Source organism: Styela clava, chromosome 6, assembly GCF_964204865.1.
Source record: "Styela clava chromosome 6, kaStyClav1.hap1.2, whole genome shotgun sequence".
Lineage (NCBI taxonomy): Eukaryota > Metazoa > Chordata > Ascidiacea > Stolidobranchia > Styelidae > Styela > Styela clava.
The window spans coordinates 9,644,576-9,661,056 of NC_135255.1; the positions used below are offsets into that span (position 1 = coordinate 9,644,576).

The 16,481-nt window shown below is 35.8% G+C and overlaps 2 protein-coding genes across 3 annotated transcripts; both read right to left on the reverse strand.

Moving 5' to 3' along the window:
* Positions 1 to 394: 394 nt before the first annotated feature.
* Positions 395 to 4,131, reverse strand: LOC120331623 (microfibril-associated glycoprotein 4-like). The gene is made up of 6 exons (XM_039398721.2): positions 3,759 to 4,131; positions 3,453 to 3,536; positions 3,194 to 3,345; positions 2,773 to 2,869; positions 1,922 to 2,018; positions 395 to 1,683 (listed from the first exon to the last, which is right to left on the reverse strand). The coding sequence occupies exons 1-6, from the start codon at positions 4,009 to 4,011 to the stop codon at positions 1,359 to 1,361; spliced, it is 1,008 nt and encodes a 335-aa protein (XP_039254655.2). The 5' UTR covers positions 4,012 to 4,131; the 3' UTR covers positions 395 to 1,358.
* A 1,089-nt stretch (positions 4,132 to 5,220) lies between these two features.
* Positions 5,221 to 14,128, reverse strand: LOC120331612 (tripartite motif-containing protein 54-like). Of its 2 annotated transcripts, none has more exons than XM_078113959.1 (10): positions 13,848 to 14,128; positions 13,646 to 13,775; positions 13,206 to 13,352; positions 12,760 to 12,855; positions 12,095 to 12,217; positions 11,259 to 11,392; positions 9,776 to 9,903; positions 8,750 to 9,016; positions 7,869 to 8,014; positions 5,221 to 5,859 (listed from the first exon to the last, which is right to left on the reverse strand). In XM_078113959.1, the coding sequence occupies exons 1-10, from the start codon at positions 14,048 to 14,050 to the stop codon at positions 5,407 to 5,409; spliced, it is 1,827 nt and encodes a 608-aa protein (XP_077970085.1). In that variant the 5' UTR covers positions 14,051 to 14,128; the 3' UTR covers positions 5,221 to 5,406. The 2 variants fall into 2 exon arrangements, with proteins under 2 accessions (XP_077970085.1, XP_039254644.2); XM_039398710.2 differs by lacking the exon at positions 5,221 to 5,859 and adding an exon at positions 6,597 to 6,937 and having other exon boundaries at positions 13,848 to 14,127.
* Positions 14,129 to 16,481: the final 2,353 nt, after the last annotated feature.

The window sequence follows — 16,481 nt, forward strand, 5'->3', positions numbered from 1 at the left end:
AGTCGTTACTTGGACGTCTTTCCGCACTCGATGTACGCCACTCTTGCATTGCTGGACTATTCGATCTTGGAATTAATTTTCTTGATCATTTTACATATGAATCGTGTGTTTTTGGAAATTTTCTCTTGAATTTGAACAAAAATACACACAAAATGATTGCACCTGAACTAGTTTTCTGATACGGGTGCATAAATATTTCTTGCAAGTTACTGATCCAGTCCAACAATGCGTTGTTAGTTTTCGGAATCGTGCTTTAGTTCCCTCGTGCGAATATGATGTTCTTAACGGGTGTCTCAAAATTATCGTGTCCCACTTGAATAGATGCTTTCACTAGTCATCTGACCAAAGTACTATATCTATCCCAACCCATAACATAGAAGGGGTCCCATTTCATATTCTCACATTATTTATTTGCCGCACAATATACATTTGCAAACATTACGTCTGACGAATAATACACAAAACTACCAAAAAAAAAGCATTATTTACAATTTACATTATAACCACGCTCGAATATCTGTCTGATCGAAAGAAGTGGCGGAACGACGGAATAAATTGTAATTGTTACGTCATTGTTAACTTATTGCTGAATTGTAATTATTATAAAAATAAACAAGGAAATCGATGCCAAGAAAACATACATTGTTCGTTTTATTGTTAACTTTGTTGCTGTTATCGTTTTTGCTGCTGTGAAAAATGCGCTTCTTCTGACTAATGGACAAACCAATTTCTAAGTTCACTACTCAAAAAATCGTCAGAAGGCTATTATTACCAATGCTTCAATTTTCGTCCGAGTCATATTAGACCATTTATTTTACTCAATCTTTTGCTGTTTCATTAGTTAGAAGGGAACATAAAGTTCGTTTCCGCGCAATACTTGCATGACTTATAAAATATGTTGGTTAATTTGTTTGAAGCTATTTTGTACATCACACAGAAACAGGTATTAGAGCTTTAGTAGCCAAAGGCAAAGTGACTGACATGTTTGCTTTGTTTGATAAAACTAGTTGTTATTTTGGAAATGTATTAGGATTGAATAACATACTGAGTCAATAAGGACGATTCATAAATAAATTGAACACCCAGTTATGGCCGTCGTAAAGTATCTTGCTTGTGTTGGAATTGAGCAGTTGACGTGTGAAATTCTATAAAAGGCCACGTATTCTATAGAATACTTAATAATAGAACTACAAAAAAGCTAAAAGTTAGGACTGACGCTAATTAGAACACGTAAGCAAATGAAAAGTTTTATACTGTATTCAAGTAATCATGTTTATCTTGTATAAAGGTTGATGCGTTTTTATTATACACATGTGGATTACTTCTAATTATCAAATGTCCATGATCTGAATGTCTCGTTATATCTTTGGTCGCAACTTCATGACGGTTTTTTTCATTGAGTAATGCCCGTTGTGGCGCCATTTTTCCCACTCTACTCCATTCTCAGGACCGCTATATGCTCCACCGACATGGTACTGCCCATTCAAATTGGAATAATCACAAGCTCTAAACCACCATCCGCCACCGTTATCTGAAGCGCAATTACCGGAATGTTGATCATTGTCCTGATCCGGAGTTGAAAATTTGTTATCATTGTGGTACGACAAGCTGTCACCTGCTGTTCCCGAGAAACCACTGACAGACAGGCGATATTTTGTTTCAGCACTCCCAAGAGCGAAAGATCTGAAAAGCAAGCGTGAAGGATGTTTAAAAATAAAAAGTATTAAAACGGTGTGAAAATTTAATAAACATTTAATTGCCATTCTAAAAAAAAAACAATTCGCTAATCGCTAACGTACAAATAGAAGACAGGCATAGATCGATTGAACTGTCGTGTCTGAGATATTTGGCCGGCAACTTCTGGTTGGATTTATATTGGATATTTAAATCAGCAAGAAGTAATGGGAATGACTTAACTTACCCGTATTCGGCATATCTAGTTTGTCCGGCCCAGTCGGTCAACTCTATTTTTAAAATGTAATTTGCAGTTTGCGTTAATTTGTGAATGACTTCCAGACCTGGGTGACAAATAAACGCAATTAATGATGTTTATTCAGCTCTCGACTCGCGAAAACAACGCTGTTTTTGCCAATTTTATTATATCAATTGATATATATATAGGCTTACCATACGTCCCGATTTAGGCGGGACAGTCACGCTTTTCAATGTCTTGCCCCGGTGTCCCGATAGGTCAGCCAAATGTCCCGCTTTGGCGTTCAACCAGTCAGCATAATACACGAATAAAACCAAATAGAATGTTCTTGATTCTGCTGTTGCTGTGTAGCGTACCGTTAGCCTTCTTATTGGAAGTGGGTTTGGGTTTTGTTCGTTTCGTTTGCTACGTGTAAGCCCCGTACGCCAAAGGGGTGCTTAACGTTAACGTAAATTTATTTATACTTTTCGAACTGAAACGATATTCAGACAGACAGCGCATGAACTTTAGATTACAATATGGTCAATGAAGACGCTCGGATGGTTTTGAATGTAGACCCCAGTGTAACACTTGAAGGTGCAAAAATCACAGCTATGATCTTTGGAGGCGTCCCGCTTCGAGATCAAAAAAATATGGTGACCCTATATATATATTATAGTTCCGAGATTTTGGAATCCGAAATTACAAGACAATGATATTAATTCAAAATGCAACTCTTGTTCCAACTCTATATATAGCAAAATCGCTATATTCCGACCCAAATGTCCTTTTGTGTAAAACTATTTATTTTTCTGCAAACTATTTATTCTTTAGCTTTAAAATTAATTTAAATCCTTTACCTAACCAGAATTCTCCATTTCTATTTCCAAATCCTGCTACATAGTCCGCCCAATTCCTATTAAAATCTACCGAACCGTCTTGTCTTCTTTGAATTACCTAAAAAATTGGTTGTTATTGAATTTTATCAGAATATTTTTATCTGAATTTATGTTGTAAATCAACGGGTTCCATGGTAGATCGAATCGTTTCGTAATATTTTCAAAGACTTTCACTCTCTCCAATCGATGAGGAGTAATTTTATAGATTTTATATATACATATAGTTTAAAACGTTCACTTCCACCGTTTTGGAAGTGTGAAGAGGAGTAATATGCTACTATACATTAGGTATCCAGCATTACGTTATCTACTACAATTACTTATATATATATATATATATATATATATATATATATATATATATATTTGAATATGTACTCACCGTCCACTTGTTACCATCAGTGGAAATATCGCAATAAACTTCGTACTTGTTTATATCAGGAAAAATATCAAGAACTCCACCATTGTTGTTCCAAGTTTTTGCCTCTTCATTTGACACCTCGCTGCAGTCGTGGCGCAGGTGCTTGCCTAGCTCTGTTAAATTGTTGAATATATGTTTCATGTTATATATTTTTTCAAAAATCAGTTATATCAAAAAGCAGAATTTGTAAATAAAACTATAATTTGAAACATAAACAAACCATATTTGAATTCTTCCTTTGCAACTTTTCCATTTAGCAGTGCGTCATATTTTGATAATTTTGCATCAATTCGATCTTCTATCTCTGTTATGAAATATATTTATGTAAAAACTTGGCATCCAAAGAAGGTATATATTGGTTCGAACATTTACTCATATTCGAATTCAATAAAAATTTCGTTCTCGACTTCAGCAATCAACTACGTTATAACTATAATTTAATGAATACCAAATAAACGCAAATTAAAATCGAGCCAAATTAAAATCAAATCATGTTTACGTGCGTTTGAAAATGACATAAAAGCACCTCGAAACTTTGTTTCTAACTTTTCTTCAATGGCAGTGTAGTTTACCGCAGCAGGTTCTCCTCGATCACCCTTTATGCCTTGTGGTCCTGCTTTTCCGACTCTTGGGGGTTGAAACGTAGGTTCTATTCCGTCTGGACTCTGGTGGAAGCAAAGCTGATTGACTTGTGAACAAAGTTCACCTGCTGTCCGACAAATATCACCATTTACGAAAGCAAACACGCTGTATAGTACCGGTGCAAACCGCGGTAACATCTTGACATAGGTGCTTCTGTAGATATATTTGTCCTCACTTGAAAATAATACGCTTGATTAAAAAAATAGATTATGTGAAGATAGCGAATTGATCATTAATTTTTGAGTAAGCGAGATCTAATCATCAAATAGCCTACAAATTCCTATCAAACACAGTGAAAATTTACGCTTAACATGAACATTATTTTGTGAAGTTATCACACCTTGATTCCGAACAAGTCTCTAAATATACAGTCACTACAATTCTGATATTGATAACTGCACCCTTGAATTTCAAAAATGTTGACCTTTCTTTGATGATGTTTTGCTACTTTTGCGAATAAAATGACGTTTGCGATTTCAGGTGCAATTAAATATTTGCCAACTTCGATGAATTGATATTGCTTCCTTGATAGCTCTTGTCAGCAAGAACTTTTGTTTTCAACAATATATATAGTCCTAAATATAGTTTGATAAGAATGACAAAAAATGGTTTTCGGTGACTGACTAGAAGTTTTGTGCGTCGGAATGAAAATATGGAACTTTTTGGAATTCTTGCAACATTTATTTTTGCAAATTTTAACTACCGAATGCTTTAAATCTGCATGACTAAGAACTTACAGAATATACACAATCTTCATGACGCAGCATAAAGCACTTCGCCTAAAGTTCGTTTTGGCAATTTGATAAATTGTACAAATATATATATATTGGTATGTTGCGAATGATACAATTATATATAGATATTGACCTGCAAAGTTCTGAAAATTACGAGTTGTAAGTGGGTATAATATTACGGACTGATCACCTCTCAAATGGCAGTTACATTCATAGCTTATTGATCAAAACCTGTTTCATTGAATCCAGTGGAAGTCGCACCTACGGCGCGACCCCCAAGCGGAAATGTAGGGGAAAGATTCGAATGAAATACAAAGTGTACGCTCGTTAGGGGTAGATAAATGCATGCGAATCGTTGCACAAAAAATGGCGGAAATTGACCTCGGTTCCCTTGTATAACTCGAATATGACATCTCTACCTGGTACCATTCTCGAGATATGACCTAAGTTTACAGGACCTTGACTGAGGAGAAAAAATATTCTTTTCCCAACCATTTCAATTTTACATGAGATATGCACTAAGCCGACTGGAGGGGTCCAAAATTTTTTTTTGTTCGAAATGAATATGTTATCGCTTTCGCTCTGACTTTGTCTAAGATGATGAACACTTGCTAATTTACACAACTTTATTCTCAATATAAAGAAAACATCAAAATTACAAAGAAACGAAATAAAAATCAGACACTTCCTTCTGTACATAAATTATATAGTTAATTAGGCACTCGAGAGTCGACACACAATGACTTGGCTTATTTTAGGCTCTGGGCAATTAAAATTACAGTTCCGTAAGGGCACAACTCATTTTTTGTCTAGTAAATGGGACCAAGTTCTGCGTCTGTGGGTTGTGTAATTGCGCTGCAGCCGACGTGGGGATCGCCGAGGTCGAGACGTTTGTGAAGCGGTTTCTGGCATCCTTACATTGCCTCGTGTAGGCGAAGACGTTGTTTCCGTCTGTGGAAAAGAAGGCGACATATCAGGATATTCAGGTATGCCGTTACTTAGACGTCTTTCTGTACTCGATGTACGCCACTCTTGCATGGCTGGACTGTTCGATCTCGGAGTGGAATCTCTTGACCACAGCCTGTCTGGTGATTGTGATGCAGTGAAAGAATTTGCTTGAAATCGGTTTCGCGCAGATAGTCTGCTTGGTTGAAAAGACGTGGTCACGGGTGAAGAGTCTCTCGTTCCCGTCAGTGGAACTCGATAAGCCAATTTTCCATACGAATCGCCTGTTTTTGGAAATTTCTTTTCCTAAATTTGAACAAAAATACACACAAAATGATTGCACCTGAACTAGTTTAGTAATGCAGTTGCACAAATATTTCTTGCAAGTTACAGATCCAGTCCAACGATGCCACGTGCTCCACTTGTATGGATGCTTACATTAACCATCTTACCAAAGTACTATATACATCCAAACTCATAACATAGAATGAATCCCGTTTCATATCCTCACAATAATCATTAACCTCACAACATATATTTGCGACCCAGGGGCGGACAAAGTTTTTTATGCAAGTGCTGCATTCAGAAAACCTTTTTTTGCAAATGCCCGCATTATTGAGAAAAGTACTTACTGTTTTCGAAAGACCATATTATCATATAGTACCATTAGTTAAAATTTAATCTGGCTGACATTGTTTAACAGGAGATGAAAAGAAAAACATTATTATTATTTTAGTAATTCATAGTTTAGATGTTTTGAATAAACTTTAAAAATAAATCTAAATTCAGTTTGCCCATTTCTAATATACGCTTCCTCATAACAGTGTGACAAAGGTGACACGCGGTGTTTTATTTGCGTATAAATATACACACCGCACGCCAAATATAGTTATTGACCGAATATAAATAAAATAATCTGGATTATAATAATTTCAAGGCGAAATATCACTCTCTGGTGACACACTGAATTCCTGCAAGGAACTGCTATTCATCCACCTTACCATCTATTGCGTCACGACGGCGATAAAGAACTTGAATTTAAATTGTTCTCATTTACTTCATTGGGCATGAGCCGTTTATTAGCTGGATACATATATATAAATATAATAATATACAAGTTCTAAGTAAAAACCATATTAAGCATGCACGCAATGAACGTGAAATAAGCGTGGAATAAAATACAAAAGTACAAAAAGCAGAAAATCGTATGTATACATGTAGGCGACATTTCATGCTATTACAGAGTATTTTTATTGGCAAAATTGTCCGCCTTGAATATTTGATTTTCACAGATGCAGTGATCTTGATTTGAATAATTTCTTGATGTGATGATCTTTGGATGCAAAATGAAGGTCGGTATTCACCAGTTTTTCCACAAGGATTCCTGTGAAATTAGCAAACACCGGATGAGAATGATGAAAAATTACTTTACCATGAACAAATGCGAAGGTCGCATGTCCTGAACATGATGGGGAATCGATAGAAAATAGTCCAAGATTTTCCATTGTATGTTAAAGATGAAAGTCATAACATGGCGAATCGTGGCCACTCGGCTGATCGATAAATCCGGTCGGATATAGTAATACATTGCTTAATACATATAATCATATGAAGTTGGTTGACAAATATAGTAGTAATGAATTAGTCACATACTTTCTTTTAATGTTTATTGCATTCAAATTCTATTTTACTATTACTATTTGACTTATGACGTGTTTCGAATCGTGTATTTCTCGAATGTTTTTGTAACTTTGCAAACGTAAAATTACACAAGAAAGACCGTTCAGCATCGAAAAATATGCAGTTTTGTTTACAGTTGTCATATGATATTGAGCAAAATATGGAGAAGCAATGATGATGAGATACCTGTAACCATTTTAGGTTTGAATATAGTTGCATGCAAATTCGAAGATAGCTTTCTGTGACAAAATTCTATATTTCATGCTCGGTTGAAATAATTTATAATAATAATAAAATTTTAGCAATAACTCAAGACTCTATCATGTCTCATCATATTTATGGAGTTGTTTAAAAAGAATTCAGAATCATGAGTTAGAAACCAAACCATAAACCGAGCTATAATAAAGCGCCGTCATAAGACCATATCACAAAAAAAGGTTCGCCGCCAAAATACCATAAGGACCCATCCAACTTAGTCGATTCTAGGCCGCGAAATTATTTTTCTAAGTGAACAGTAGTTGTAACGTCGATACTAAATTAGACTGTTGTACTTATCCAGATATGGGATGCTAGAATCGCATTTATGATTTAATGATGGTGATGACACTCATAAACTCAAGCAAAGAAGTAGTTACCTCTTCGCTGTAGCTACGTCGTCTCGCTTCAGCGGAAGAATCCGATTTTGTCGAAGCTTGCGATCTAGCTCTGGATGCACGTCCTGAAAGATACTTTTCTGCAATAGCTTTTACTTCATCATCCAATTGGTCTAATTGTTTATCATCTGTAAAAATATCAATATAATTTCTCAAGGAGCGACGAAAATTTAGCATACAGATGCATTTGAGTATAACTATAGCAATTAACTCGCTAATATAGCAATTAACCCCCAAATGTACCTCATTTCATGTTAAAAATATGAAAACAAAGTTAATTTTTTCTAAAATTTAAACAAAGACTTTCGTTTGAATCAAATTAATCCACTTTACAGAAAATAACAAGTTTCGTCCGGCCATTATCAAACTGAAATTTATTTTATCACGATATTTAAATAATTATATGTAAGATCCCATCCGTACGATGTTTATAATTACCCATATTGAGCTAATAAGAGTTTCTGTTTATAACGTGAATCACGAGCTCAAGTTTACAGTATTTAATTAGATGTATGATCGACGTATAAATACGACTCCGATATCTTTCGATAGTTACGATGTAAATGATTCTATGCTAGTCTGGATAAATGTTTTAAGATTTGTATTTTGTGTATCGTGGAAATCTGAGAATAAAATCAAACAGAGTTTTCTAAAGTTTCTTCATTAACGTGGGCATTGAAGCTGAAGGGTGAACGGGCGACTGGCAGTTCTGAGACGGTCTACGAAATAGCAATATACGGTGACATCACATTCATTTACCATTTATATATTCTATATACCCAGCAAATTAAAACATTCTCATATTGAAATTGCTACTAACTTTCATTTTTGTTAATACTATTTCTGATTTGATTTTCGCTTACCATCAAAAGATACATTTGATTCCCTTCGATCCGAACCGGTATAATCGCTTCGTGATGTCACTGATAAAACGTCATCGTCATCCGTGCGTGTAACTCTGGCAGCTGCAACGACTTCTTCAGCGTCGTCTGCTTTAGGAAGTAGAAGTTTTGCTTGAAAAACATCTCCAGAGTGAGTGGTTGACGCAGCGGACGACGTAACTTCTGAATCACATGACGCCTGGTCACTGGTTGTCTCATAATCTTCTGATCCAATTTCTTCATCCTCTCCTAGATAAAATGATAAAATATTACGATTTGATCACCGTCAAAGCTGCCTTTGTGTTTATTTCAAGATGGCCTGAAAAAAAAACTCGAAAATTTCATAAAACTTGGACTTCTGTTTGTGTATAATTGATGACCAAATATTCAGTAATCTAGAACTCTTCGCACCACTCAGCTGTGTTCTCTCTAGATTCTAGAATATTCCAATTGGCCAGGGGTACCCTGTAGTTCGAGGTTCAAATCTTGATTTTTTATAAAATCTGTCAGATGCTACTGTTAGCCCATTATTCTCGGCAAAGCTGGTTATATGCTAGGGCCTAGTGGTTAATGCGTTGTATCATCGTAGCCTAAAAATACGGTAAGCAAAGCAGAACAGAAAAGATTCCGTTCTTTACAAAATATAGTAGCTTCCTGCATATCAGTGTCTTCTTATATATGTGATCTTATTCGAACTGAACAGCGCCTAAAGGCTCCTTGCACATCAGTGTTTGAATATACAGGGCTTTGTTCGAAGTGAAAACGCGTACAAACATGGTGATAAAAATAATTTATAAATTCGTCATTAAATCTAATATTCAAGGATGTAGCCACAATTTTATGGAACCAAACTATCCGCAGTGACCAGCAATGGTCAGTCTTAACTAAAATACTAAAATGCGTCAACAGTTCCTACATCAGATTAATATTCAAATATTCGCAACCCAACTTACAGATTCTGATTGCATAATGGGGATATAAATATATTTCAAATTCAAAAATGTTTACCTCTAGCTGGAAAATTGATACGCGATAAATATTTTGCATGGTTTGAAAAATCTACCGCAAACATTCCCATCTGGTGTATGTCCGCAGGTGGTTTCCTCACGTCAGTGGCTTTTGCTGTCGAAGTCACTCTGAAATGCAACATTTTGATTGGATGGTTTATTTAGGGGAGTGGTTTCTGTGGTGAACTGTTTGTCGTCGTCGCCTCGTGGGTAGATAGACAGGTGACGACAAGCAAAAACTTTGTCTTTGCCTCATTCGACGGCAAAGGCAGCAGTATTTATTAAAATGAATAAAACGTTATGGCCGTTGTTAAGACCATCTTCAATATAAATATATAACTGATTTTATCTTCGCTTGATTCATTTCAGTGGGAGAATCGGGCAATCAAACAGGATTTCATTCTGTTTAGTTTGGTCAGAAACTTCTTATAAGGATACAGAGGAGGTCGGAGCTCAAATTTTAGTCAACGCTGCATAACGGAGGCTCGATCGCGAACAAATACTCTGCGTGGCATACATGTACCGATGTAAATGAATGAACTGCGCTATGGCCAATATCAATCCTAGTTAAGTCATTTAATTTAGGAAGAATGCGCGGCGTGCGTAATGGACGGCTTTCGATATACAAAACCATGCGTCAAACGTTATCTTTCTGCGTATGACGTGACGCTGTCAAAGTCATTTGTGGTTCACTGCGATATGAAATCCAGGCCCATGGGACGATTTCCACCTTTAAACGATTATAATTAGAACACAAAATGCCTTTCATATCTCGAACGGGAGCTTTGTTTAACATTTCTAGATTGTTCCAATTCATGTCACTGTACGTTTGATAAAAAAAATATTTTCAAATTCTTCACATTATTATGAAATTGACCAAATTTTAATGTAATATAAAAAGTTTCTTGTCATGCCCACTGTTTTTTTTTTTATATAGAAGTCATGCAAAACAAACAGTCGAACTTATATTAGTTTTTCCAATGCGTGGACGCGTGGGTCCCCCCCCCCCCTGTTAGACCGATGGGCGTGTACCCGGCGCCAATTGGTTGCAAAGATCTTCACTGGATGTCATTTGTCATGACCGCGGCGTTAATATAGAGTAAATCGACTACGATTTGTTTAATTCTTAGACCGTATTGCATTTTCTGTTTTGCTTTCGTTTGTTAACTTTCTAATATTGAACGCGGCGACTAACAAAACTGACAAAAAGGTGTTAAAGGAAAACCCTGATCGGTGGGCCAATATGTAAAAGGTATCCAATATAAACACACGTAATAAAGAAAAATAAATGTTGTCAGGTAAAAATAAAGCTGGTTATTTGGCAGTGTTACCCATGATGGCAATAATGAATATACAATATTGACAAGGTAAAATTCAGCAGAAGGTTGTCGAATGGTGTTTGTTGCACGACAACTCCAAACGCTTCAGTGAAACATGTATTTTAAAATACAGTGAGCGTTTTCAAATAAAATGTCTGTACAAACCTGTTGATTAAATCACGACTGACTGATAAAAATTGAGCAGCGTTGGGTTCTTCCAACAACGACAAAGCTTCTTCGACAAGTTTACTTGAAGATTCGAGTTGACTGCCGTATTGTTTCAGCATACTTTGCAAAATCTATAAGGATGAATTGGATAAACTCAATGTGCTTGATAATTTTACGTAAACTCATTGATGGGCTATATTGTTACAGTATTATTATTTTTTTTAAAATGAACTATGATTACTTGAACGGTTTGAAAATTGAAAAGCAATAATCAGTGGGGTTGTATCAGAACCTGATTAATTTTAATTCTGTTTTCGATTTGTATGCAAAGTGCAAACGAATATGAACAAATCGCGCACCGACGTGCAAAATTGCCGGAGTGCGTTATAGAATTATTATTTTGAAAGCGTTTATGGTCATCTGCTATTCACTATCAAAAATTTTTGATAAAGGGTCGTATAGACAGACCTATGTGAAAGGCCGAAAGAAATATAAACAGATTTATTTTTTATATAATTTAATGCTTTCGTGATTAATTTAAATCGTGAAGCGCCTATGGGTATGCGCCCAGTGGTGGGATTCTGCCGGTTCGCACCGGTTCTATAGAACCATCTCACGGAATTTTATGAGATCAGCGAACCGGTTGACATTACTGGTTATTGTCAATATTCTGTTTGTAACATCTACCTTATGTTTGTAGCAGAACCGGCTGAAAAATATGACTTTTGTGAAGGAACCGGCTGACAAAAAATATGAATCCCACCACTGTATGCGACCCTACCTCAGCCATACTCGTGCTAATATACGTGCGTGTGACAAATAAACACTTTTACCTCTGTTTTTTCCTGTGTTAATGCTTTGACTTTGCTCAACATAGCTTGTTTCCTTTGTTCGAGAACAGCATAAAGCTTATCAAAAGATGCACATACATCACTTTGTACGGTTTTGCTGTTTTCCTGAATTCAGAACAAAGATTATTCAAAAAAAAAAAGAAAAGAAATACAATAATACAATACAATAATTGATGTTGAAACAAATGCAATATATAATATATATATTAAATCCTTAAAATGGCAAATATTAAAAAGAGCTAATCGAATAAAAGAGAATATAGACCTAGGGATATATTTCAGGGATTGGACTATTTTGTTCAAACACCACTTTCTTATCATTTTAATTCAACCTCATCATTCAAACTAAATCATTTATCGTTTTCTTTAAAAGACGATGATTAGACTGATTGCAGTTCAAATTTCTCAGTAACCGTAAGTCATCCGATGTTGATCTTTAGTTGCCCCTTCTCGAATGGGTATACATTTCTTTTTACTTTCTTTTTTGCAATTTCGACAACTTACCCTAAGGGCCTAAGCTTTATTCTTTATCAACAAAAACCCGAAAACTTCTATTTAAGAGGGTCACAAGAGGGTCGAAATATGCCATATAGACCGAATAATTTGTAATGAAAGCTGTAAAAAGTCATATGTCAATTGCAACTTACCTCTGTCTTAACAGTCAGTTCTTCTGTTTTGGAAATTATTGTTTGAAGACGATCATTTCCAGCCACCAACATCGCAATCGCTCCACTGACTTCAGACTGAAAAGTTTAACATTTGCCGTATAAAAGTTAAAACTATTATCCAAAAGCTTGAATCAATCTATTATAGATAGATTACTATAGCTTACAAATACTACAAGTACAAATTATTAGTTTAAACATATTGAGAAAAAAAATAAATGTAATAAAAGATTTGATTCGGGACACTAGAAACCAACTTGGTTATTGCGTCGCCCTGTCAGTCCACGGGATAATTTGTGGCCATGGATATCAGCTTTAGACTCCACGTATTTTGGAGCATAGAAGTATTAAAATTTTCTAAAGCTTTCCAACGGGGAATTATTACGAAAGACAATATATATAGTATAACTATAGTATATAGTATATACCTTATGATCTTTGTACACTTTTTCAACAGGGAAGACTGTGCATTCTTGATGCTGTCCAAATACTTTGCACATAGAACAAGTTGGTTTTTGACACGTCACACAGAAAATGTTCAGTTTCTCCTCCTCGTGCTCTTCGCACATGAGAACCTAAATATTGTATATTGATTTATTGGGATAGAGCGTGGAAATATAACCAGAGATGTACATTCATTATAAAAAAAAAACTAAAGCTTCGTCAGCCATTGCAGTTATGTCCAATTTTTAAAGATCAATTATTTCTTTTATCACATAACGAAGAAAGTAAACGTCAATTTTTGAATCGTGTTAAGAGTATGACAGAATTTCGGGTACCATTTTCGAGAGACTTCGGACTTGGCGTCAGTCGCACTTCATTGGTACATACACAATCATATAAGAGCGAAGTCCGTGGATTGACTTACCTCGACTTTACGGAATGGCTTTTTGCTTTCTGACTGATACATATCGATAATATTTTCAACAAGTAAATTGCGCTGCAATCCATAAACTCCATGTCTGTCCAACATAACTTCATATCTGCAGGTTGGGCATCTGAAAATATCAGACAAAGTAAGCCAAAGTTATATTTAAGCTACTTTCTCATTTTATATTGCATTTGCCTACCTAAATCGACCGCCAGATCCCATCGGTGTCCCTCTGTTTTGAAAAACATCATTTGCACATTTTCTACAGAGATTGTGCTGACATGGTAGGATAACGACGGGTTTGCTATAAACTTCAAGACAAATTGGGCAACTCAGAAGCCTTTCAACTTCGGCTTCATAATCTACTCCCGGACCTTTCGACAGCATTCGTAAGGCTTCCATCTCAAACCAATGTATATATAATATAAATCTATCCGGTTAAAATGTCGTTCTTTGCTATTATATAATAAAAATAGGGATGATACATTTTTCCAGCCACCACCGATTCGATATCAAATCACGCTGATGCAAAAATACGGCGATACATTAAATATGGCTTCATGCTATATTGACTAATGACTCAATAGGTATTGATGACGTAACAATTCAAAATCCACTATTTACTTTCAAATTTCCCAGTTTAAAGTAGTGATTTTGAACTGCAGAACACTTCTAGATAATATATATATTTGTATATATCAAATGAAAATAACTGGTCTAGTTCACTTCTTACTTCACAGACCATTACCAAACTCAAAAGGGATTGTGTTTTTACGAAAATAAAATAATACAATCAAACGAGTGAATATCAAAGCCGTTGGTAATCAAAGAACTACAAGTTGAAAAAAATGATATATACATTATGAGTTCGCGATTTTAAACAATAAAAACAATTTGGTCAAATGGGAAAAATGGGTACTTTTCAATACAATACGGATTCCCGGCCTGTGACGCGGTGTTGCTAGTCACACGATCAAAACACCTTATTTGACTTCCCTATATTTTTGGATAAATGTGAAAAACCAACCCTATCCACCCTTTCATCTGCCTCTGTCCGACCAAACAAACAGCTCAAATTAAAAAATGTGTCACTTGTGATAGGCAAAATATAACTTATCAAACTAAGAGTCAAAACGAATTTGCCTGCGTCGATATTAGTTAGCTAAGTTCTGTAAAGCACCTCCGCGTTGTCTACATCCTAATGACTAAAACTAATTAGTTTTTGAAGTATTCTTCCGGATTACGAACTTTTTCTAATGTTGAAATAACATCATCGTCATCGATCATGTCACACCATCTTCCCAATAAATCGGATGATTCGACAGCAAGAAAGGCTCGTTCGTTAATTGTTTTTGCAACTTCGATCGACAGCTGAACAGACTGAAAAGTGTGATTGTGTGACGTAGCTAACGACTCGATTGAGATGACGTCGAATCATAACCCTGGGGAATGTCTGAAACACTTCATCGCATAGGCATCAAATGACAAGTACGAACCATAGCAAATTCTCACCCTAGCTCTTTGTTTCCAACCAGCCGACCTCCAAGTTGACAATAGGTTACAATACAAGATAATGTATTAAAATTTATTTGATTGTCGTCAGAAGAGATAGGAAATGGTAATTTAACGCTTGAAATTCACTTGTACGAGGCAGTTCTTAATCTTGAAAAACGAAAAAAATTTGAGATTTCTGAAATAATTTTCGACACTAACTTCAACAAGACTTCGCTGATGTAAGCTGACTTGAAAACTACCGTTCCCATTACCTTTACGCCTGAATAATGCATTAATTATAACTATCGTGCTCTTGATTACGACCGACTGGCAATCGTCAAACGAAGGGGAATGACACGATAGTAACAGATAACTAAAGTCTGATGGTGCGAATAGAAGTTGCAAACTACTTGACGCCGTATTCTAATTCAGCTGCCACCACAACAGTCGGGATTTGAACGTAATGAACTTTCCAAAGTTATCGTTGAATATAAGGGAACCCAATATCGAAGCCACTGAGAGGGGAAATTATCAAAAAATAGTGATCTGTTGCAATTGAATAAGCGTACTAAATCTTACCATACCTTCTTGAAAAAGTAATTATCGGAAAATCTATCACAATGATTCCATGACAAGTTTATGTATACTATTTCATTGGACAGATACCTACTTTGACTATAGTGCAATGATTAGACAGAGAATATGCGCATGTACTCTTGAGTCTTGATGACAATATGGTCAATGAAGACGGCCGAGATGGCTTTAAATGTAGGCCTATGTAGTAAAATCGGAAACTGTAAAGTTACAGGATCGCAGCTAAGGGGTCGTGTTTTTGGAGGCGTCCGACTTTGAAGTCAAAAAAATATGGTAACCCTAGGAATGATCAAGAACTTTGTAGGGTTCGTGCTGTTGTTCCCTAAACTCCGCGTACCAAGACTACTCTCCCTTATTCCTGTCCGCTTTCAAGTCTCTGATAAAATGTGCAAGATCTTTGTAGTATGTTGTATCATTAAAGCCATGATAAAAACATAAAATAGATATTCAAAACACTAAAGGAACTTAATTGAGTTGCGGTGATAGAGGTAGTTGGGCTGCGTGAGAGTCGAGCGTTGTAGGTCGAGTGTCGTAATCGAGCGTCAGGAATCCAGTGTCGTAATTTGTAAGATTCGAAAAATCCAAAAACGTGGCAGCGCGTCACGGGTCATGTGACCCTAGATGTCGCTATAATTTACTAATACATCTTTCAACATATTACCTCTGTGTCCCAATTACAAAACAATTCACTACCAATCTGGAAATCCATTCAAGTATTTTTACAATACTGCAATTAGTAGAACTA

Coding starts and splice junctions, on each gene's coding strand:
- LOC120331612 (XM_078113959.1), bottom strand. CDS start 14,050: ATGGAAGCCTTACGAATGCTGTCGAAAGGTCCGGGAGTAGATTATGAA. Junction 12,856..13,205: donor AAGTGTACAAAGATCATAAG/GTATATACTATA, acceptor TAAACTTTTCAG/TCTGAAGTCAGTGGAGCGAT. Junction 9,904..11,258: donor AGTCGTGATTTAATCAACAG/GTTTGTACAGAC, acceptor GTTGCATTTCAG/AGTGACTTCGACAGCAAAAG.
- LOC120331623 (XM_039398721.2), bottom strand. CDS start 4,011: ATGTTACCGCGGTTTGCACCGGTACTATACAGCGTGTTTGCTTTCGTA. Junction 2,870..3,193: donor CTGATGGTAACAAGTGGACG/GTGAGTACATAT, acceptor CCAATTTTTTAG/GTAATTCAAAGAAGACAAGA. Junction 1,684..1,921: donor ACTAGATATGCCGAATACGG/GTAAGTTAAGTC, acceptor CTTGCTTTTCAG/ATCTTTCGCTCTTGGGAGTG.